At 49.2% G+C, this 20,604-nt stretch overlaps 1 protein-coding gene across 8 annotated transcripts in view; it reads left to right on the top strand.

The window, feature by feature from the left end:
* ITPR1 (inositol 1,4,5-trisphosphate receptor type 1) overlaps positions 1 to 20,604 on the top strand; it is a 164,219-nt gene that overhangs the window by 68,192 nt on the left and 75,423 nt on the right. For 5 of the 8 annotated variants that reach the window (XM_066327143.1, XM_066327140.1, XM_066327142.1 and 2 more), the window contains 18 exons: positions 239 to 490; positions 2,722 to 2,863; positions 3,792 to 3,945; positions 4,752 to 4,939; positions 6,471 to 6,609; positions 6,786 to 6,844; positions 7,227 to 7,388; positions 7,489 to 7,659; positions 8,566 to 8,631; positions 9,345 to 9,482; positions 10,946 to 11,071; positions 11,452 to 11,652; positions 13,256 to 13,507; positions 14,010 to 14,135; positions 14,814 to 14,942; positions 17,863 to 17,983; positions 19,018 to 19,202; positions 19,728 to 19,876. In XM_066327143.1, the coding sequence (XP_066183240.1) occupies positions 239 to 490; positions 2,722 to 2,863; positions 3,792 to 3,945; positions 4,752 to 4,939; positions 6,471 to 6,609; positions 6,786 to 6,844; positions 7,227 to 7,388; positions 7,489 to 7,659; positions 8,566 to 8,631; positions 9,345 to 9,482; positions 10,946 to 11,071; positions 11,452 to 11,652; positions 13,256 to 13,507; positions 14,010 to 14,135; positions 14,814 to 14,942; positions 17,863 to 17,983; positions 19,018 to 19,202; positions 19,728 to 19,876 (2,760 nt within the window). Of the gene's footprint in view, positions 1 to 238; positions 491 to 2,721; positions 2,864 to 3,791; positions 3,946 to 4,751; positions 4,940 to 6,470; positions 6,610 to 6,785; positions 6,845 to 7,222; positions 7,389 to 7,488; positions 7,660 to 8,565; positions 8,632 to 9,344; positions 9,483 to 10,945; positions 11,072 to 11,451; positions 11,653 to 13,255; positions 13,508 to 14,009; positions 14,136 to 14,813; positions 14,943 to 16,980; positions 17,008 to 17,862; positions 17,984 to 19,017; positions 19,203 to 19,727; positions 19,877 to 20,604 lie in introns of all 8 variants that reach the window. The other 3 variants (XM_066327145.1, XM_066327141.1, XM_066327137.1) reach the window with 2 other exon arrangements.

Below are 20,604 nucleotides of genomic sequence, written 5' to 3'. Positions count from 1 at the left end.
TCTTTGCTTTATATATATATATGCTTTATTTATATATATATATATATAAAATGTATATATATAATGTATATAAAGTATACTTTATATGTATTTGTATACGCTTGGTATCTAATGTCTAAAGTACACTGTATATATATTTATCTATACTTTACACAGAAAATTAAGTCATAAACTTCGATTCTCTATAAATTAAAGCACATCATTTCCCTCTCTTGTTTTTCCTCTCCCCCTCCCGAAGGTACCAGCTGAACCTGTTTGCCCGCATGTGCCTTGACCGGCAGTACTTGGCCATCAACGAGATCTCGGGGCAGCTGGACGTGGACCTGATCCTGCGCTGCATGGCCGACGAGAACCTGCCCTACGACCTGCGTGCCTCCTTCTGCCGCCTGATGCTGCACATGCACGTGGACAGGGACCCCCAGGAGCAGGTGACCCCCGTCAAATACGCCCGCCTCTGGTCCGAGATCCCCTCCGAGATCGCCATCGACGAGTGAGTGGTGCTGCTGTGAGGGAGAGAGATGGGCAAGGCACCTGTTCTTCGTGCTGCAAGAGCTGTTCTGCCTTTTTCTGCCCGTCCCTTTTTCTGCCTGTCCCTTTTCTGCCTGTCCTTTTCTCCCCGTCCCTCTTCTCTCCATCCTTTTCTGCCTGTCCCTTTTCTCCCCGTCCCTCTTCTCTCCATCCTTTTCTACCCGTCCCTTTTTCTGCCTGTCCCTTTTTCTGCCTGTCCCTTTTTTCTGCCCGTCCCTTTTCTGCCCGTCCCTTTTTCTGCCCGTCCCTTTTCTGCCTGTCCCTTTTCTGCCTGTCCCTTTTCTCCCCGTCCCTTTTCTCCCCGTCCCTCTTCTCTCCATCTTTTTCTGCCTGTCCTTTTTCTGCCTGTCCCTTTTCTGCCCGTCCCTTTTTCTGCCCGTCCCTTTTTTCTGCCCGTCCCTCTTCTCTCCATCCTTTTCTTTCCGTCTCTCTTTCTCCCCGTCCCTTTTTCTGCCCATCCCTCTTTTCTGCCCGTCCCTTTTTCTCCCCGTCCCTTTTCCTCTCCCTCCTCAGCCCTTCCATTCTATTTGGTCAGTAATTCATTGCTGCCCACTTTGATGGTCAGTAGCTGCTGGAGTCCATGCTCCCCAAACATTTTTTCCTCTCTGAAGGGAGTTTGCATTCTTGTCTCCTGGGTACAAAACGCTTCACACGGGTGCCAGTCCCTGGTTCCCCCAGGACAGGCTGATGTGCAGCTGATGCTCAGGGATTCCCTCCAGACCAGTCCTCAGCTCTCCTGAGCTGTAGTAGCAGCCCTGAGCCTTGATTTTTACAAGGTCTTTCTTTTGTAAGGTTTCACCCATTGCAGCAGCTCTGGGGTTTTAAGGCACCATCAGTCCTAAAGCTGTGCATTGTTTATCCAGTTGCTGTATGTAAAAAAATCAAGCCCCCCCCTAACGTGTTGCTGGGAGGGAAATAAGCTCCATTATTTAATGTGTGGGGTGAGCTTGGTGGTCACAGCATGGACAGGGAAAGGGGGTTCCTGTCTCCTCCTGCCTCATTTGTTTGGAGGAGAACCACGGCATTGTTAAGCTTGGGAAAGCCCTTCAAGCTCAATGTCCCCAAGTGCCACATCCACACTTTGGGACCGCCTCTGGTGGTGCTTCCACCACTGCCCTGGGTCTTGTTCCAGGGCTCAGCCACTGTCCCAGTGCAGATATTTTCACTAAAACCTCTCAAAACCTCCCCAGTTTGAGGCCATTTCCTCTGAGAGTGGTTCCTTCAGGACAGATTGTCCTTAGGGGAGCTCACCACCAGCAGCAGAAACAAGGGAGAAGATGTTCAAACGAAACATTTCCCCTTCCTGAACTTGCAGTGGAAAATCCTCTGGCACAGTGCTCAAAAACAGAACCACAGCTGGAGCAGGCATGTGGTTTCTTGATCACTTGCATTAACTCTATAATTAATAATTCCAAATTTATAGTACTCAATTGTTCAGAGCTCAGTTTTTTTGGTTGGAGAAAGTGAGCACCTGGAGTTAATGTTATGTGTTAGGAATTTAAGTCTTGTCAATGTTAATACTGGTGTTCAGTGGTTTCTGATATTTCCCTCCTTGCCAGCCTGGTTTTCTCTGCTGAGAGAGATGCAGTAGATAATAAATCAAATTTAAAGGCCAGAATATAAACCCAAATGGTTTTAGCTCTGCCAGAAGCTCACCAGTGATAAGTGATCAAACAGGAAACGAGAGTATTTTGTGGGAGGTGGTGGGATTGTCCTTCTCAAAGTCACTGCACATACTGAGAAAAAACCCTCTAGAATTTATATTAAAAATTAATATCTGCTTTGCGTATATATTGGTTTTATTTGGAGGAAAAATACCATCCCCATCAGCCTCTCTTGGCCACCCGTTGTCCTTAGTGCTGCACATCACTTGTCATTGTTTCCACTCAAATAATGAGCGTTGCTTTTTCTGGTTTTTGGGACAAAATTGTCTTTTTTTTTTGTGTGTGTTTTCCTCAGATATTTTAAAATAGTACCCAATGAGCATATGGGATAAACCAACAAAAGCCAGGAAATTCTGGTGTCAGTGTCCTGACTCCCTCGTTTGGATAAATTATTTACCAGCCTTTAGCTTTTCTTGGATTTTGACAAACCAATGAAAAATTCTACTGGGGGGAAAAGAACCCTGTGTGTTTGCATGCTAAGTTTTGTTTTCTTTTTTTTTGTTTTGTTCTTTTTTTTCCCCTTCTTCAGCTATGATAGCAGTGGAACTTCCAAAGATGAAATTAAGGAGAGATTTGCACAAACAATGGAATTTGTAGAGGAATATTTAAGAGATGTGGTGTGTCAGAGGTTCCCTTTCTCTGATAAAGAGAAAAATAAACTCACTTTTGAGGTAGTTATCCAGTTCTGATTTTATCCTATTCATTTTTTTTTTGGTGGAATGTTGGTTATTTTTTCAGCACCAGGTAGTTTGGCAAGTAATTAGTGAGTGTAATTAGTGAGCGCTGAGCCTCAATTAGTTCCTTTCTCCTCGTGCAAGTAACCCCACTGAAGTTTGTGAGTTTGCAGTGATGGTTCTTGAAATAAAATTATGAATGTGAGTTTCTGTCTGAGGTTTGCAGCAGCCCTGTTTACTCTCTGTGCTCTCAGTGTTATTGCAAAGGCTTTACTGGAATAAATGTCTCAAAAATCAAACACTGTCTGCACACAGAGAGAGTCTCCAGAGCTTATTGTGATGTTCACCAAGAGAAAAAGTGTCCTGGGACTTACTGACCTGTTAAAACAGCCTGTGCAAATAAAATGCAGCAAATCTATGCAACAACTAGCCATTAGTTTAAGAAAAGCTGTGATATTCTGTAAAAAATACAGCTGATGTAATATACTTCTGATAGTGGGGCTGGATAAAATATTGGCCCTGAATGTGATATTTTTATGTGGATCTTTATGGGGTGGACTTATGGGGAAAGTTCATAACTTGGAAGTTGCAAAGCTCAGCTTTATGAGTGTGATATCTTTTTTTTTTTTTGTAAGACAGTGATAGAAATTATCTGTTCCTTCCCTCTAGTCTTGCCTTGTTTCATACTGAGACAAGTACAGTCTGATTCTGTAGCTACAGAATATCAATTGCAGATACAGACATTAACTGCACGGGGAAAACTTTCTGATGTGATACAGACCTAGACAGTCTTGCAGAATTCCTAGATATTTTGATAAAACGTGACCCTCAGCCAGGTTCTTGATCTTATCACTGTGTTAAGACAACTTGACTGTGATAGCAAAATGTTTAGTATTAATCAGGCTTTTTATTGTTATTTTGGTAGGTTGTTAACTTAGCCAGAAATCTGATATATTTTGGTTTCTACAACTTCTGTGACCTCCTCAGACTAACCAAAATCCTCCTTGCTATATTAGACTGTGTGCACATCACTACCATCTTCCCTATTACCAAGATGGCAAAAGGCGAGGAAAGTAAAGGTAAGGCTGGCAAACGTAGGACAGAAAGTTCTTGGGTGGCTCTAGTTCATCTCAAAATGCCACTGTGGGGTGGAATGATGAAGTCACACAGCATCCTGAGCTGGAAGGGACACACAGGATCATCCAGTGCAGCTCCTGGCTCTGCACAGTCACCCCAGATCCCACCCTGGGCATCCCTGGAGTGGTGTCCAAACACTGCTGAAGCTCTGGCAGCATTGGGGCTGTGCCCAGCACCCTCTGGAGGAAGAACCTTTCCCTAAAATCCAGCCTAAACCCCCCTGGCCCAGCTCCAGCCACTCCCTGGCTCCTGTCAGAGCAGAGATGGGAGCTGCCCCTCGGGAGGAGCTGCAGCCCCAGTGAGCTCTGAGCTCTGCACACACCGAGTGATCTCAGCTGCTGCTCATATCCCTTCTCCTCCAGTCTCTTCCCCATCTTTGTAGCCTCCTTTGGGTGCTCTCTAACATCTTCAGCTCCTACATTTTGGCCCCCCAAAACTGCCTCCAGGACTGGAGGTGAGGCTGCTCCAGTGCAGAGCAGAGAGGGACAGTGCCCTCCCTCCGTGGGCAGTGATCTGTGCCTGGAAATCTCCGTCCTGTCCATGGCTGGGCTGTAAAGCTGGGTAGTGCCTGTGGTGGCAGAGGGCAGGGGACTTCTCCAAGCGCTGCAGTGCTGCTGTTGGCTCCCCCTGTCCCCAGGATGTGGATGTGTGATGCTGAGACAATTTCTCTTTGGAGGATATGTCCGGGGCTTGCCCTGTCAGTGCAGTCCCACTGCCCCACGCTAACCCTGCTCTTTCCTCTCTGAAGGGAGCAATGTGATGAGGTCCATCCACGGCGTGGGGGAGCTGATGACCCAGGTGGTGCTCAGGGGTGGGGGGTTCCTGCCCATGACTCCCCTGGCAGCTGCCCCCGAGGGGAATGTCAAGCAGAGTGAGCCAGAGAAGGAGGACATCCTGGTCATGGACACCAAGCTCAAGATCATCGAGATACTCCAGGTACCACCACACACTGATGCAGCTTCTCGTGCTGTCCTCCAGCATTAATTGTGTCCTGCAGCCTCTTAATGAGTTTCTGATTAATCTGGAAAGGTATGGCAAGGGTGACCTTGTCAGGCACAGGGCTCTCAGCTTGTTTATGGCACTCCTGTGCCATTACTGGAAGAATTTATTAGAGCCGAGTTTGCTGTTGGCATTTGTGGTTTTAGCAGTGATTTTTAAATATCTGACTTGAGGCAGAGCTATCATTTTCCACCCTGTTGTCTTCCCAGTTTCTCTGAGTCTGCAGGGCCATCTGAATCCCCTGAGGAATGGGGAGATCTCGAGGCTCCTCTTGGCAGAGCCATCAGCCTGCCATGTGTTTGCAGCATGCAGAACCAGCCTCTCTAGCTCTGATTTTCTCACTTGCTCACCCCAAAGTCTTTGGGACACACACTTCTTTCCTCGTTATGGACTCAGAGTTACTGCACTGAAATGCATCTTCCCTCTGTGAGTGTGGGAGTCCTCTCTGTGCTCAGTAGCTTCATCATCGAGGTCCTGGGGGTCAGAATGCTGCCAGAGCCTGGTGGGCGAAGGCAGGAGAGCAGCAGGAGAGCCGTGGTGTTCCTTCCCCGTGCCCCGTGGGAGGCTGCACCCTTCCCTCAGCAGCAGGTGCAGCACACTCCATTCCTTCCCTGCACATAGCCAGTTTTAGCTCAGGCCAGAGCTGCTCTCGTGGCCTGGCATGTGCAGGGGGATATTTCAGTGTGCCACTGTTCCCTGTCACCAGGGGCCATTCAAATGGCATTAAGCGTTTTCCCCGAAAGCTGCAAGAGCTCTGAGTGTTCTTGGCTGTGTAGCTCTTTCCTCGAGAGGAAGACCATGGGGAAGGTGGTCCCTGCTAGGCTGGAGGTTTCTCTGGCACCAGCTGGTCCAGCCCAGCTGAAGTGGTGACTTTTATGGCACAGCCTGGCTCCTGGCAGCTCGTGTCCTGCTCCTGTGTCCCAGCACCCCAGGAGTGCAGCAGCACGTGTTCAGGATGGAGATGGGAATGCTGCTTTCCTTTCCTGGGGGCCAGGCTGAGGATGCCAGCATCACACAGGAATGAGGCACCAAAACTCTGCCAAAGGGTTTTACTCATCAGTGCTTAATGTGTGTGTGTATCATTGCTCGTTGAAATCCCTGGAAAATATTACTGAGTTCTGGGGGTTTGTAAGGCAACATTTGCAGATCTTGGGAAGATGGAATCCCGGAATGGTTTGGGCTCAAAAGGACCTTGAAGCTCATCTAATTCCACTCCCTGCCATGGCAGGGACACCTCCCACTGTCCCAGGTGCTCCAAGCCCAATGTCCAGCCTGGCCTTGGACATTCCAGGGATCCAGGGGCAGCCCCAGCTGCTCTGGGCACCCTGTGCCAGCCCTGCCCACCCTGGGTAATTTCTCCAGGTTAAATCCACATCTCTGCTCCATTCACGTTGCACATTGTGTGAATTGTAGATGTGATGGAAACACACAAATTATTTCAACGTTTTTCCTACTTCTGTACCATCAGTTTATTCTGAACGTGCGGTTGGACTACAGGATCTCCTGCCTGCTCTGTATATTTAAACATGAGTTTGATGAAAGCAATGCCCAGATGTCTGAGTCCCCCACTGGAAGCAGTAGTCAAGAAATGCCATCTAATGTACCAGGTGGGTTATTTGGTGAGGAATGAGGCTGCGTGGCTTAGGGAGGATTCTGGAATCTTCAAGGGGCTCATGGGATGATTGTTTCAGGTCCCCACTTGCCCTTTGAAATGTTTTTAAGCCAGAAAAACATCTTTGTTGCCACTCTGACCTCATGTATTTTGTCTCGTTTATTTTTTCAGGAACCCTGGACTTTGAACACATCGAAGAACAAGCTGAGGGGATCTTTGGTGGAAGGAAAGTATCTCTTCACAGGTGCTAATCTTGGGGCAGTGCCCAGGCTGGGAAAACAGCTGCCACAGCTACCCAGGCTTCATTTTCCCAAAATGACTTTGATGCAGCTCAGGGTAGGGTCCATTTGGATCAAAACCCAGAGATAAGGGATTCTTCACCCAGAAGGGTCATCAGGGAAGGGCTCCGTGCTGTGGGTGGAAGCCAAGGTGCAGGAATAGTGCATCTCAGCTCAGTGCTGCAATAAAATCTCACTACTCTTTCCCCCCTTATTTAAAAGTAAGAAAAAAATACCAAAACAAACTGGTTTTCTGCCACTGCTAAGAAGACTTAGAAGCTGCTGGGACCCTCAGTCTAATGTGCTGCTTAACTCCTGCTGTGTTTCCAGTGAGGAGAACACCCCTCTGGACTTGGATGATCACGGGGGCAGGACTTTCCTCCGGGTCCTGCTGCATTTAACCATGCACGATTACCCTCCCCTGGTGTCTGGTGCACTGCAGCTGCTCTTCAGGCACTTCAGCCAGAGACAAGAAGTCCTTCAGGCTTTCAAGCAGGTACCTGTGTGTTTGGAGAGAGTTATTCCTCATCTGAATGTGCTTATGGCAGCTGAGCCCAGCCCTTTTTGTGCAACTAATGGCTTTGCCTCCCTCTAAGGTTCAACTGCTCGTTACCAGCCAAGATGTTGACAACTACAAGCAGATCAAACAAGATTTGGACCAGTTGAGGTCAATAGTGGAGAAATCTGAGCTCTGGGTGTACAAAGGCCAAGGTCCTGATGAGGCCATGGACAGTGTGCCAGGTGAAAACGAGCACAAGAAGAAAGAGGTAATTAGGTTGTGTTTGTGTGGATTTGGGTGGGTATTTGGAGGGTGGAGCTGCTTTCAGAGCTGTGACAAGGCCCATCTTCCCAGCACACTGCCTAGGTGAGGTTCTCTCTACTGCTTTCAGGAATGAGAGGAGAACTTGAGCCAGGTGATGGCCAGTAGCAGCCTGAGGTGTCACCTTTAGGGTCTAACAGCAGGTTTGGGTTTGCTCTGGCTCCCCAGCTGTGTCCTTTCAGCACTGACTGATGGCAGGGGATTTGTGCAGTCAAAAGTACCTCAAGGCAGGCAAGGGCAGAGCTGTGAACTGCTCAGGGTGGTGCATTTTGAGTCATGGCACTTGATTAAATGACAGCAGAGAATTTATCTCTGCCTGATAACACAGGGTTTTCCCAACGTGCACATCTGGCTTAGAGCTCTTTGAGCATCTTTTGCCTCTGTATAATGTGCAATCAAATAGGAAAGATTGGATGAGGGGATGCAAGAAGCAGTCCCTGGTTTAGGAACATTTATTGCTGGAAGTAAATACAAGTAATCCACTTGTTGCTTTTCTTGTACACATTGCTGTGAGGAATCTCTTGGTATTTGTGCAGTGACAGCTTAATAGCAATAGAGAGGGAGAGAAAGGAAGGGGTTTTCTTTGAGGGGAGACTTGATTAGAGACAGAACGTGACAGGCAAAGGACAGGAGGTTGCTGCCTCTGAAATCATCCCACCCTCACCTTATTTTGTGTCCCAGAGGTCAATGTGACTTGACAGGATAATTGTATGTGCTTTTCTGAGGCTGTCAGAGAGCTGGAGGATGACAATCCTTCCCAGGAGGAGAGCGGGCGCTATCCTAGAACGGTAATTTTAGCCTTCATGTAGACAGTAGTATAAGCCACTAATAAATTGTCTGATTTTATCCTCAGGAAGGTCACAGCAAGTCTCAAAAGCCTGAAAGTACTAGCAGCTACAACTACCGGGTAGTAAAAGAGGTAAAACTTTGCTTCTTGATAGTTCACTGGAAGTGTAAATGAGTAACAGAGCTCTGGAGAGCTGCAGTCAGAGGGAGGCACCCAGGAAAGTCTGAGTCACTCTGCCATTGTGGAAACTATTTGCTGAGTAATAACAAATCCCAACTTGAATGAGAAGCCAGGATAGAATAAGCACGACGTGTGTATTCTTTCCTTAAGAACGGATTAGTGAGAAACGTGACGTTTGCTGCTGTCTCACTGGTAACACAATGTTTTTATTGTGAAGGACTACAAAGGCAGTAAGCAAGGGGAGAAGCCATTTAATTTGCCCTGTCCTGAGTGCCTTGCACTCAAAGCCACTGTGCTGTTGAAATTTAACGTAGAAAATACCAGATGGAGAACGTGCTGTGGTGCTGGTGTGGTGTGAGCTAAAGGTGGTGTGTCTGTGGCTCTGCTGTGGAGCTTTGATGTTGGCTTCACTCGACATGGCTGAGTTCTGCAGGAGCATAGAATCTCAGAACTGTAGAGTGTCCTGAGGTGGAAGGGACCCACAAGGATCATCCAAAGTCCAGCAGCCCTAGTCAGATGCCACGGATGGAGCCTGGGCCACGAGGGGCTGCCTGGAGCTGCCCTGCTCCGTGCAGATCAGTTGGTCCCTGGTGCTGCTCTCTGGGACCTGGCGTTCTCTGGAAGAAAAGCCAGAGTTGGGGCTCTAAGGCCAGTGTCTCCTGCAGATCCTGCTGCGGCTCAGCAAGCTCTGCGTGCAGGAAGGGGCCTCGGTGAGGAAGAGCAGGAAGCAGCAGCAGCGACTCCTGAGGAACATGGGAGCCCACGCCGTGGTGCTGGAGCTGCTGCAGATCCCTTACGAGAAGGTGGGGCTTTGTGTCACGGTGTCAGGCTTTTCATACCTCCTCTGGACCTTCCTGAACCTCCTCCCTGTAGATTGGATGCACAGAGGCTGGTTTCTGTAGGCTCACAGTCTGTAAAATACCCATGCTCAGACAAACTCTGCTTATTTGAAGCCTTTGGATAATGTGTACTATTGCCTGAAGAAATATTCAAGCATCATACTTCAGAATTAAAGCTCAACTCTGAGCTTTCCATGTGAGGCAGGTGCTGCCTTGAGGTTCAGCTGTGTTGGTGGAAGCACCTGTGTGAGCACCATCCTGGGAACAAGGAGGGAAGAGAGGATGCCTTGTCCCCCCAGGGGTTTTATGAGCAGTAGGTACAGACCCTTCCCCAGCTGAAGAGTCCTGAACTCCCCTTTAGAGGTGAATAAATGGCTCTGCAGGTGAGGCCTGCTGCTCCTGATCAGCCATTTCAGTGCTCACACTTGCCAGCTTGGCAGGTTGGAGCCCACTGGGGCTGGGTTGTGCCTGTGAGCCTGCAGAGCGCCAGGCTGTGCCGACACTGCACACCCCGAGGTCATCAGGTTGGCTGCTCCTTAATCACAGGTGACAGGTATTTATCAGTACAGAGTGAGGCACCTCTTCACATTTCCCTGGTCACTCTGCTGGCCTCCGTTCCAGACTCATCAGGTTTCTGAGAACCAGTAATTCTACACAGCAGCTTTGATTCACGTTAATTCTCCTGGTTTCTTGCGTCATGTTTTGCAAAAAAACCGGCAGCGAAAACACCCTTCAACACCTTCTCATCAAATTCCTGTCCCCTACGTGTGAATGTGCCTCAGACAGGCAGCGTGGAAGGGCTTGCACCCTTGGAAATAAGCGAAATTCCTTAAAAATAAAAACAGGCAGTAATTTTCCAAAGAGCGGCTTCTGCCCTCGGCGGGTTGGGAATCCGCGCCGACATCAGAGGAAGGGCACAGGTTCCCCAGCAGTGCTTGGAAGGCTGTGAGGAGCGTGGAGGTTCCAGTAAAGAATAAATTGGGCTGAGCTGGTGCAACAGCAACTTTCCATCCCCTCTTTGCCACGAGCTCCCCCGTCCGTGGCGGCGGGAACACGCTGCAGTGGAACGTGGCAGCTTTCCTGGGCAGCCCCGAGGTGATGATGTGTGGTTTGGCCCAGGGGCTGGGATGTTCAGAAGAATAGAAGTGGCTAAAGCACGTTGCTGGCAGGCCCAGCTGTGGAATAGGCACTTTTAGAGAATGAGCTACTGTAATTCCTATTATGGGCTTTATTTTTTGACGCTCTTTGGAAGAGTGGAGCTGGCCCGGCTCATCCCAAACGTCTGTGAACTGGGTGGAGGTTTGTTTTCCTTCGGGGTGTGAGGGACGTGACAGTTCCCTTGCTGGAGCTGTGGCTCATCTTGTGCTCACCTCAAGGTGAACCTTTGCATTCCTTTTAACCCCCTCTTCTTTGTCATGCGATGCCAGGCTGAAGACACCAGGATGCAGGAGATAATGAAGCTCGCACATGAGTTCCTGCAGAACTTCTGTGCTGGGAACCAACAGAACCAGGCCTTGCTGCACAAGCACATAAACCTGTTCCTTAACCCGGGGGTAAGAATAACCTCAGGCCACGATTATTTTTTTTGTTCTGGTGAGAGAAAGGGACTGGATTGTCCTCGGTGATACCTCTGTTGCAAGATTGGTTGAAGAGGTCGCATTCTGTTTTCATTCTAAAACCTCAAAAGTTGGCAAGATGTTTGTTTAGGGCAGTTTCAGTGTAGAAAGTTCAAGAGGCTGAAGTGGAGTGAAAAACAGGCTGAGATAAGAGTGGTGGTGATGAAAGCTGAGGTCCTCAGCAAAGTTCCCTTCAGCCCCGTGCCTGCAGGAGTGTTGGCTTTACCCTAACTTCAGTGGGGAGGGATGTGGTGGGTTGTTGATTTTCTGATTTTTTTTTTTTTTTTTTTTGTTCCCTTTCATCCTCTCCGTATCAGATCCTGGAAGCAGTGACAATGCAGCACATCTTCATGAACAACTTCCAGCTCTGCAGCGAGATCAACGAGCGCGTGGTCCAGCACTTCGTCCACTGCATCGAGACGCACGGCAGGAACGTTCAGTACATCAAGTTCCTGCAGACCATCGTCAAGGCAGAGGGGAAATTCATTAAGAAATGCCAAGATATGGTAATGGCTGAGGTGAGAGCTGCAGAGATTTGCAGGGTCTGAACAGAAGTTTGCACATAGCAGTTGGTGAACATGACAAATTGATCCTCTCGCTTCGGGGACTGCCAAGAAGCTGACAGCTCTCACCGTGCAAAAAGAGCATTGCAGCTCCCAGGAAGCTCAGGCTTTTCTGTGACCAAAAGCTCTCTGAGCTCTTGACTCACAGGTGTAACAAGGCAGGAGTTACTTCCCAGGCCTGTACACAGCAGCGTGTAGGTGGGGTTATGAAAACAAGGGTGCTTTTGTCTAGTAAAAGTGGCTTGAAGAGAAATAGTTTAATTTCAGGATCATGAAAGCAGAAGGAGAATTTCACTGTGATAGCGTTTTGATGGGAATTTTTTATGAAATCATTGAAGCACCGTAGAATCACCTTCCACTATCCCAGGTTGCTCCAAGCCCCATCCAACCAGGCCTTGGGCACTTCCAGGGATGAGGCAGCCACAGCTTCTCTGGGCACCAGCCACAGCTTCTCTGGGCACCCTGTGCCAGGGCCTCCCCACCCATCTTATTCCTGCCATCTAAACCTGCTCAGTCTGAAGCCATCCCCCTTTGTCCTGTCCCTACAAGTCATTGCAAACAGTCTGAGCAAAATGTTCTTATTCCCCTGTTTAAGTGCTGAAGGGGAAGAAGATGAGGATTGGTTTTAGGTGTGTGGGTGAGTGGAAATTGGGGAGTCAGGACAAAAGGGAGAGGTAAGAGAAGGGTGAATGAATGCCTTTAGGTGGGATCTTGGATGGGATCTGTTTGGCAGATCTGCACTTCTGATGGGATGGTTTGGCCTCCTCAGCAGGGGGAGCCCCAGGATCAGATTTGTTGTATCTGGCTCGGGAGCATCAATCCTGATAGATGGGTTGAAAATCTTTCATATTTCAGCTGAAAAACAGCTCAAAAATGAGCTTTTCAACACATAGTCATGTGTGAGGTGCTCAGCAAGGGGCTGCCCTGGGCTCAGCAGCTTTCCTGGGGGTTTTCTTCTGCTTTTTATCCTGCTGTTTTTCCCAAACCCTGGGTGAGGGCAGCCCTGGATCCCTCCAGCTGCATGTCCAGCCTGGACCAGGGCTCAGTTTGCTCCATCTCCTGCCCTTCCTGGAGTTCCAGGAGCTCTGAGCTGCTCTGAAATCGTGGCCAGCCAAGTATCAGACGTGAAGCTGATGGAAATTTTCGGGGTGTGACTTAATGTGTCTCTCCCTGGCCTTGGAAAGTGGCAGGTGTTTGTTGGAAGGGCAGAAGGAGTGAGCCCTGCAGTGCTCCCATCCCCTGTGCCCTGGGCAGCTCTCCACCAGCACAGGGCTGGCCACAGCAGTGTTAGAAAGTCACCTGGGGTGACAGACGTGAAATGGAGCGCCACCATGGAAAGTCACAAACTTCTTGGCACAGCCTCTGGCTGAGCAGGCAGCTGGAGTGGCTGGGAACTTCTTCAGCAGTTCAGAAGTGGCCAGCTCAATGGGAGATGTCCTCCTGGGGCCCTGTGTCCCTGAGGAGCAGCAGTGGGGACGTGCAGTGGGACAGCGAGGGGGATGCTGTGGGGGGATCCCAGGCTTTGCTCTGCTGATGGGATGTTCTCCTTGTGCTGTAGCTGGTGAATGCAGGGGAGGATGTGCTGGTGTTCTACAACGACAGAGCCTCCTTCCAGACCCTGGTGCAGATGATGAGGTCGGAGAGGGACCGGATGGACGAGAACAGCCCCCTGATGTACCACATCCACCTGGTGGAGCTGCTGGCTGTGTGCACAGAGGGCAAAAACGTCTACACAGAGATCAAATGCAACTCCCTCCTCCCCCTGGATGACATTGTCAGGGTGGTGACCCACGAGGACTGCATACCTGAGGTGAGGGCTTACAGGAGAACTGGGCTCTTTGTGTTTGAAATGTGCTGGCTTTGGCTGGGTTTGGGTTTGGTGCAGGTGGGCAGTGAGCTGGGAAGCTGAAGTCCTTCCTGCTGCTGCTGTTGGCATCCCCAGCCAAGCTGGGTAGTCAAGTTAAATCCTTTTATACTTCCTCCTCATCCTGAGAGTGGGGAATGTGATGCTGTGCTTGGTTATTTTATAGGGTTCTTGAGGCAGAGAGGTTTCTGGATGTGCTGCTAACCTTGAACAGATGGTTCTGCAGAACTGGAAATTATTATTATGCTGACGTTTTGTCTGCAGTAATCCGGGTGGTTTTTTATTGGATGGTGTCTTGCTATTCATGGCATTAAATTTCACCAGTGTTTAAGTAAAAGGGAGAAGCAGAATTCCAAATGATCTATGTAGCAGCTTTAATGTGACATTATATTCATTCATGCCACCGTTCAGGTTTTTATTCTTTATGAATTGTTTTCTCTGCTTTTAGGTCAAAATAGCATACATCAACTTCTTGAATCACTGCTATGTGGACACAGAAGTCGAAATGAAGGAGATTTACACCAGTAATCACATGTGGAAGCTGTTTGAGAACTTCCTGGTTGACATCTGTCGGGTAATGTATCTGCACCAAGGAACTGAGTTCAGAAAGCTTAAAAACCTCTTGAATCCAGAGCAGTGAGGATAAGACATCCCAGTGCATCAAGGCAATAAGTCCCCTGAATACTCTGTTCCTGCAAATATGTGCCTCCTTTTCCTTATGCCTGTGGATTTCATTAGTCATATTCCATGGAACACATTCATATTTTCCTTTTTAAAAGAAAAAAAAGCCAGGCCCAAACCCAGTGAAGCTCCACACCCTTTGTCCAGTGCCTTTTCTGTCTTGCCACCTGGCTTGCTTATTCTGGCCAGGATCACTGAGCTCCTTCCTGAGCAGCACTCAGCGTTTTTTGGCAGGTCAGGACAGATTGTTTTCCAGGCTCGGTGTTTATTTGGCCATATGGCTTTTTGCCTGGGATTCCAAGTATTTCCCCATACGAAAGCATTACACCTCAGTGCTCCCTCCCCATCCTGCTCCTGCTTTCCTCCTCCAAGGCACTGTGGTTTTTTTTTCCCTGCCTCCAGCCGTGCTCTGTGCCAGCACATCAAACCAGGAGCTGTGCTCCGGCGTGTGCTGGGAGTGCAGAGCCCCAGTGCCACCAGTGTCACTGAACTGCTGGGACCAGCAGAGTGTGAAAGGAGGAATTCCAGCCTGAGCTGCTCCTGACTGACCCTGCTGTGGTTTGTGCTGCAGGCCTGCAACAACACCAGCGACAGGAAGCACGCGGACTCCATCCTGGAGAAGTACGTGACCGAGATCGTCATGAGCATCGTCACCACCTTCTTCAGCTCCCCCTTCTCTGACCAGAGCACCACCCTGCAGGTGGGGAAATGCACAGACACACACAGGCCAAGGCAGTTGTGTTCCTTCCACTCTGGTGCCCTTTAGCAGTGCAGAATAAACCCAGGAGCAGTGGTGGTGTAATTGTGGAGCAAACACCTCGCTGGTCTCGGTGGCCAGACTGGGCTTTTTGCTGTAGAAATGGAAAAATACATAGGTCACAGTTCAAATGTTCTTGTAGAAAAACTCGAGTGTCACATTCATTCATCGGTGGATTCAATTCTGTGCTGCCACCAGTGTCTTTTGTAGAGAGTTGTGTGTCATTGAATCCCAGAATGGTTTGTGTTGGAAGGGACCTTCAAGTCTATCTCATCCAAGCCCCTGCCATAGGTGTCACAGAGGGGGCATAATTAAGGTGATAATTAATCACAGGGTGATTGATCAAGGACAGCACACTTTACAGAAAGATTGTAATTTCCCTTTAAAAAACAAGGATTCAGAACAAAAATCCAGAAGCTCTCACGTGTGTCTCCCCGAGTAGATTTTTGCCTTGTTCAAAAGTTGGGGAAATGCGAGGAGGAGCTTGGAGCACTTGTGAAGGGGAGAAGGCAGAGATGCGTACAGCAGTGTCAGGAGCTTTAATATTTATATTTGCACAGAGATGACACTGCTCTTTATTCATCAATCACTTTCTGGAGGGTGTGGGTGGAGTGGTCAGGGGGCTGGCAGCTCTGGCAGGAGGTTGGGAGGGGCAGTTGTTGAAACTCGATGTAACCTGGCAGTGCCCAAGGCAGATGTTTGCAGTGCAGCCTCCAGGTCTCAAAGCTCATCCAGTTCTCCCCTGGCCATGTCTCTGACCTCAGCTGAGGCTGAGCAGTGCAGCAGCTGATTTGCTCCTCAGGTGCCTTCAGTTGCTACTGCCCATCACCTTCTGTGCTCATCAGAGCAGTGAGAAATGGAGACTGTGGCCTTGTCCCTTCCCCTCTGTGCCACGTCCCTGAGCTGCCCTGCTCTCAGCTGCCATCTCTGAGAGGCAGCATTTGAATACACATCTTGCCATCCTATTTTAGCCATCTGTTAATGTTCTATCAGCAGTTTTTCTTTAGTTTCTCCATCTCCCCCTCTGTCTGGCAAGATGAAGTCACTTGGTTCACCTCTTTTCCCATCTCAGTTGATAGATCTGCCTTGTCCTAGATTCATCTTTCCTCTACATCTCCAAGTTAAAAGCAGTTCCTCTCCTTTTCCCTGCCTGTCAATACTCCTGTGTATGCCCAGGGATTCTCCCTGCTGAGGAGCACAGCCTGTTGGACCTCCTGCCTGGTGTCCATCCCTGCTCCGGGTGGGATTTCCTCCCCCTGAGGTGCTGCAGGTGGCCTGATCTCTGTAGATGAGGGATGTGGCCACTCTGCTCTGGGTTCAGTCCCTTCCTGCTGCACCTTCTCATCCCTTCCAGCTTCCTCTTGCCTCCTGCTCCTTCATGTCAGGGCTTGTTTGCCTGAAATTCTTCCTGCCCTGAGTCAGGCCCAGCCTTGCTGGTTCAGGGAACACCTTGTCCATCCGTCACGTGGTTCAAATCATGTAAAATTAGGAGAGCACAAATCTCTTGGCAAAGGACAGCTGCCCACAGCTTCTCTTGAGCAAACATTGTTCAGCCTGTTTGCCTCCAGAGTTGTTGCTGCCCAAGGTTTCCTTTTTTCCTTTCCCAAGTGCAGTTGGAGACACGGAGTAAATTTCCTATTTGATTTATTGACCTTTTTTAAGCAAATGAGACATTTTAAAGGCTTTTTAAGACCAAAAAGTCTTTGGACGTGAATTGAAAGGAGTATGTGGGTGGTTTAAATCCAAACATGCAGGTATTTTCAGGGCCCTGGGTGAATGCTGCTGTTTGCCATGGTTTTTGGTGTTTGGCTTATTTCCAGAAAGGATAATGGGTATTTGCCTCCCAGCAATTTTTGGGACTCAAATTTTGGTTCTCCTCTTGTACATTTTGTGATGGTGTTTAACTTAAAGGATCTAATAGATTTCATTAGCTCACAGATTTTGGCTTTTTACTCTAACTCCGCTTTTTTCTTGCAAACAGGCTTTACTCTTGGCCACAATAAATGAGGTATTTTCTTCCCCTGGTTCCTAAGTCCTGTGGTGTTTGCACTGTGGTGTAGCTCCTGTAGCTGATAGAAGCATTCCATAGCTAGTGGTCACAGGTTATTCCCCCTCAGATTGAAATACTTAAAATGCTCTTTCCTCTACAGGTAAAATATGTTGTTGTACTAAGTGATCACTGTACAAAACCAAGTGGAGGTTTGGTCACTGTTGTTGGGCAGCTGTGAAGGTGAAAGAACAGAGCTCATGGGCTTGGGTGTGTTGGAGCAGCTCACCTGTCTGTAGTGGAAGATCCCCGTGTGAAATCCAGGGGGGAAAGCCACACCTTGATCTTGGCTGAGCCGTAGCAGCTGCAGCGTTGGCCACTAACCACTGCCTGTGTTCCAAACAACACACAGCTGGGTTCTCAGTGGATTGGAGACCAGCTAATAATGCTTGGAATGATGAGTTTCCAACTCTGGAGCTGTGCTGTCACACAGCCAACTCCCAGTTACCTGTGGCCTCTTGAGTCAGCTGCTGGTCAACGCTAAAAGAGGAATCTGTGTGCCGGGGTTGCTGATAGCTCTGATAAAACAGATGAAGGCAACTGCTCATTTCCTTTGCTTAGTCAGGCCTCAATTAGCAGGGCTTTCTGCTGCAGAAGCTCCTGTTTCACGTTTCCCATGCAGTGTTGGTTCCCACCCTTCCCATTGCTGATCCCATGGTAGATACCCTGCCACCACGGGGACTTGCCCAGCGAGTGCTGCAGAGCAGCTAGAAGGGGCTGGCGTGGCCAGTGGCGGCTGGGCTGGGGCTGGGCTGAGCTCAGCCCTGCTCTCAGGGCAGGAGGAGGGGTGTGACTGTGCTGTGCTTTGCCTTGCAGACCCGGCAGCCCGTCTTCGTGCAGCTGCTGCAGGGGGTGTTCAGGGTGTACCACTGCACCTGGCTCATGCCCAGCCAGAAGGCCTCTGTGGAGAGCTGCATCCGGGTGCTCTCTGATGTGGGTAAGGACTGGAGTGAGCAGAGTCCCTGCTGGGATGTGCCCATCCAAGGCTTGCTGCTGGTGTGTCATCCTGCCGCAGGGACGGTGTGGGTTGTGTCCTGCAGGTGTCACCTGGGGATAACTCATGGGTGTTGTCACTGTCACCTGAAGTGCTTTCTCTGTCTGCCCTCCAAACTGCCTGCAGTCCTGTTCATCTGCAGCAGGGAGAAGTTTGCATGGAATCCTGGAGGTTGGAAAAGCCCTCTCAGGACATCCAGTCCAAGCTGTGCCCAATCCCCACCTTGTCCCCAGCCCAGAGCACTGAGTGCCACGTCCAGCCCTTCATTGGGCACTCCAAACCTCCCTGGGCGGTTCCAAAGCCTGACCACCCTTTCCATGAACAAATTCCTGCTGATGTCCAACCTGAGCCTCCCCTGGTGCAGCTGGGAGTGCCTCTCCTGCCCATAAATTTGCTCCACTTCCAGTGCCCACAAGAGTAGTTTGTGCTGGATATGGGGTCAGTTCTGCTGCTCTGTGTCCACGTGTGCCAGCACGAGTTGTTGGGGGTGTGTGTTCAGGGCCAGATTCCTACTCCCACACTTGAAACAACACTAACAGCTCTGAGGTGTGGAAGCCTCTAAACATAATCCTGCCCAGGCCTGACCCTGCACAGGGACTGAGAACTGTTTAAAATACACTCAAAAGAGTCATGGAATGGTTAAGGTTGGAAAAGATCTCTTAAGGTTGTCAAGTCCAACTGCCAGCCCAACACCTCCACTGTGCTCACCAGTAAAACATGAGCTCTAGTGCCACATGCAGATGTTTTTTGACCACCTCCCTGGTGGTCTTTCTGATGCTTTGCAACCCTTTCAGTGAAAAAACATTTCCAGTTTCCCAGTGTCTAATGGAAACCTTTCCTGGTGCAGCTTGAGGCTGTTTCCTCTCAGCCTGGGAAGGAGGGTTTGTAGTGGGAAGGAATCGCTGAGACCTTTGTCCTGTTTTTATGTTGCTTTGTGGGCCCGAGGTCTCACCTCCCACTGGCTTTGCCTGTTGCAGCCAAAAGCCGAGCCATTGCCATCCCCGTGGATTTGGACAGTCAGGTGAACAACCTGTTCCTGAAGTCGCACAACATCGTGCAGAAGACGGCCATGAACTGGCGGATGACGGCGCGGAACGCCGCGCGCAGGGACTCGGTGCTGGCCGCCTCCCGCGACTACAGGAACATCATCGAGAGGTTACAGGTGACTGCACAGCTCCCCCTCCTCCTGCAGGGCCACAGCAAGGCTGTGGGGCACGAAACAAAGACTCTGAATGTTTCAGAAGGTAAAGAGCGTAGAAAAAAGGCTTTTATTGTCTGATTCTTACTGGCTTTTGTAAGGTGTTCCATCCAGACTGACCGTGGTTGTGAATAGGAACAACACCTCTCTGATCCCATGGGTTAAACCTGAGAAACAGCAAAACATCACCTGGAGAAGGATTGTTCTGAGAGAGTTGTTTGGCAAGATTGTTTTGAGAAGAAACTTTCTTGAGAAATTTTTCTTTGGGAAAAAGTCAGCAGCTGCCAGCAGGCCAAAATCTCTCAGAGCCACAAATATCAGACCCACACACAGCAAAACTGAAATCTCACCTGACCAAACCCTGAGGTGTTTTATTCAGGCAGGACAGACCTAACTGTCCTGTCCCTCATCCACTGTTAGTAAAACGAATTCAGCTATGAATGTGTGTGGTGTTCATGTTGGTTTAAACCTGGCTGTGGTTGTTTCTAGGACATTGTGTCAGCCTTGGAGGATCGTCTGCGCCCTCTGGTCCAGGCAGAGCTCTCAGTGCTGGTGGATGTGCTCCACAGGCCCGAGCTGCTCTTCCCAGAGAACACAGATGCCAGGAGGAAATGTGAAAGCGGAGGTTTCATTTGCAAGTAAGTTGTCCTAGAACTTGTTTTTAGGCTCATTTTGCTTTTTTCCCATCTTCCATTGTGGAATGGAGCTCTCTTGCCCAGCTTGGTAAATACTTATTATCCCCTGCAATCCTACAAAAATCAATATTTTGTGATATGGTCAAGGCAGTCTGTCCTTGGAAGAGGAAAAAAACTGCTTGTGAGTATGGGGAAAGACTCTTTGATACGTTCTCCCAGCTAATGCTTAAAAATGTCTATTTGCTGCAAGGTGCAGATGTCCTGAGCAGTTGTATAAATTAGTTAAATTTGGAGCTGATCCAGTTAATGGTACCTGCCTTCACCCCAGGAGTGTTGGGAGGTGCTGGTGAATACATCAGGGTCAGTTGTTGTCATGGGCATCACCACAGCTAAAGGAGGGGAAAGGGGAAGATTATTATAAAGTCGTTTAGAGGGCAGTTCAGAGCAGATCCAGCTTCTCCTGTCACCTCTTGGAGGGATGGGCTCTATACAGAGGTTGTGGAAGCTGAGCACTGGGTTAATCCCAAATGCTGGATGGGATGGATTTGGAGTTGCATCTTCCAGGGCTCTCAGTCTGTTTTTTAACCAAGATGAATAAATCTCTTACTGTTAACTGGTTGTTCTGAAGGACCATCAGCTCCTGGATCTCACTGATTCCTTGCTGCCTGCAGCCAGAGGGAATTTTGGGCTCTTTTCCTGCCCAGGGCCTGCAGGTTCATCCACAGCTTCCC

The sequence above is a fragment of the Sylvia atricapilla genome, chromosome 11 (genome assembly GCF_009819655.1).
Source record: "Sylvia atricapilla isolate bSylAtr1 chromosome 11, bSylAtr1.pri, whole genome shotgun sequence".
NCBI classification, from domain to species: domain Eukaryota; kingdom Metazoa; phylum Chordata; class Aves; order Passeriformes; family Sylviidae; genus Sylvia; species Sylvia atricapilla.
This window is presented reverse-complemented; position numbering and strand designations above follow the sequence as displayed.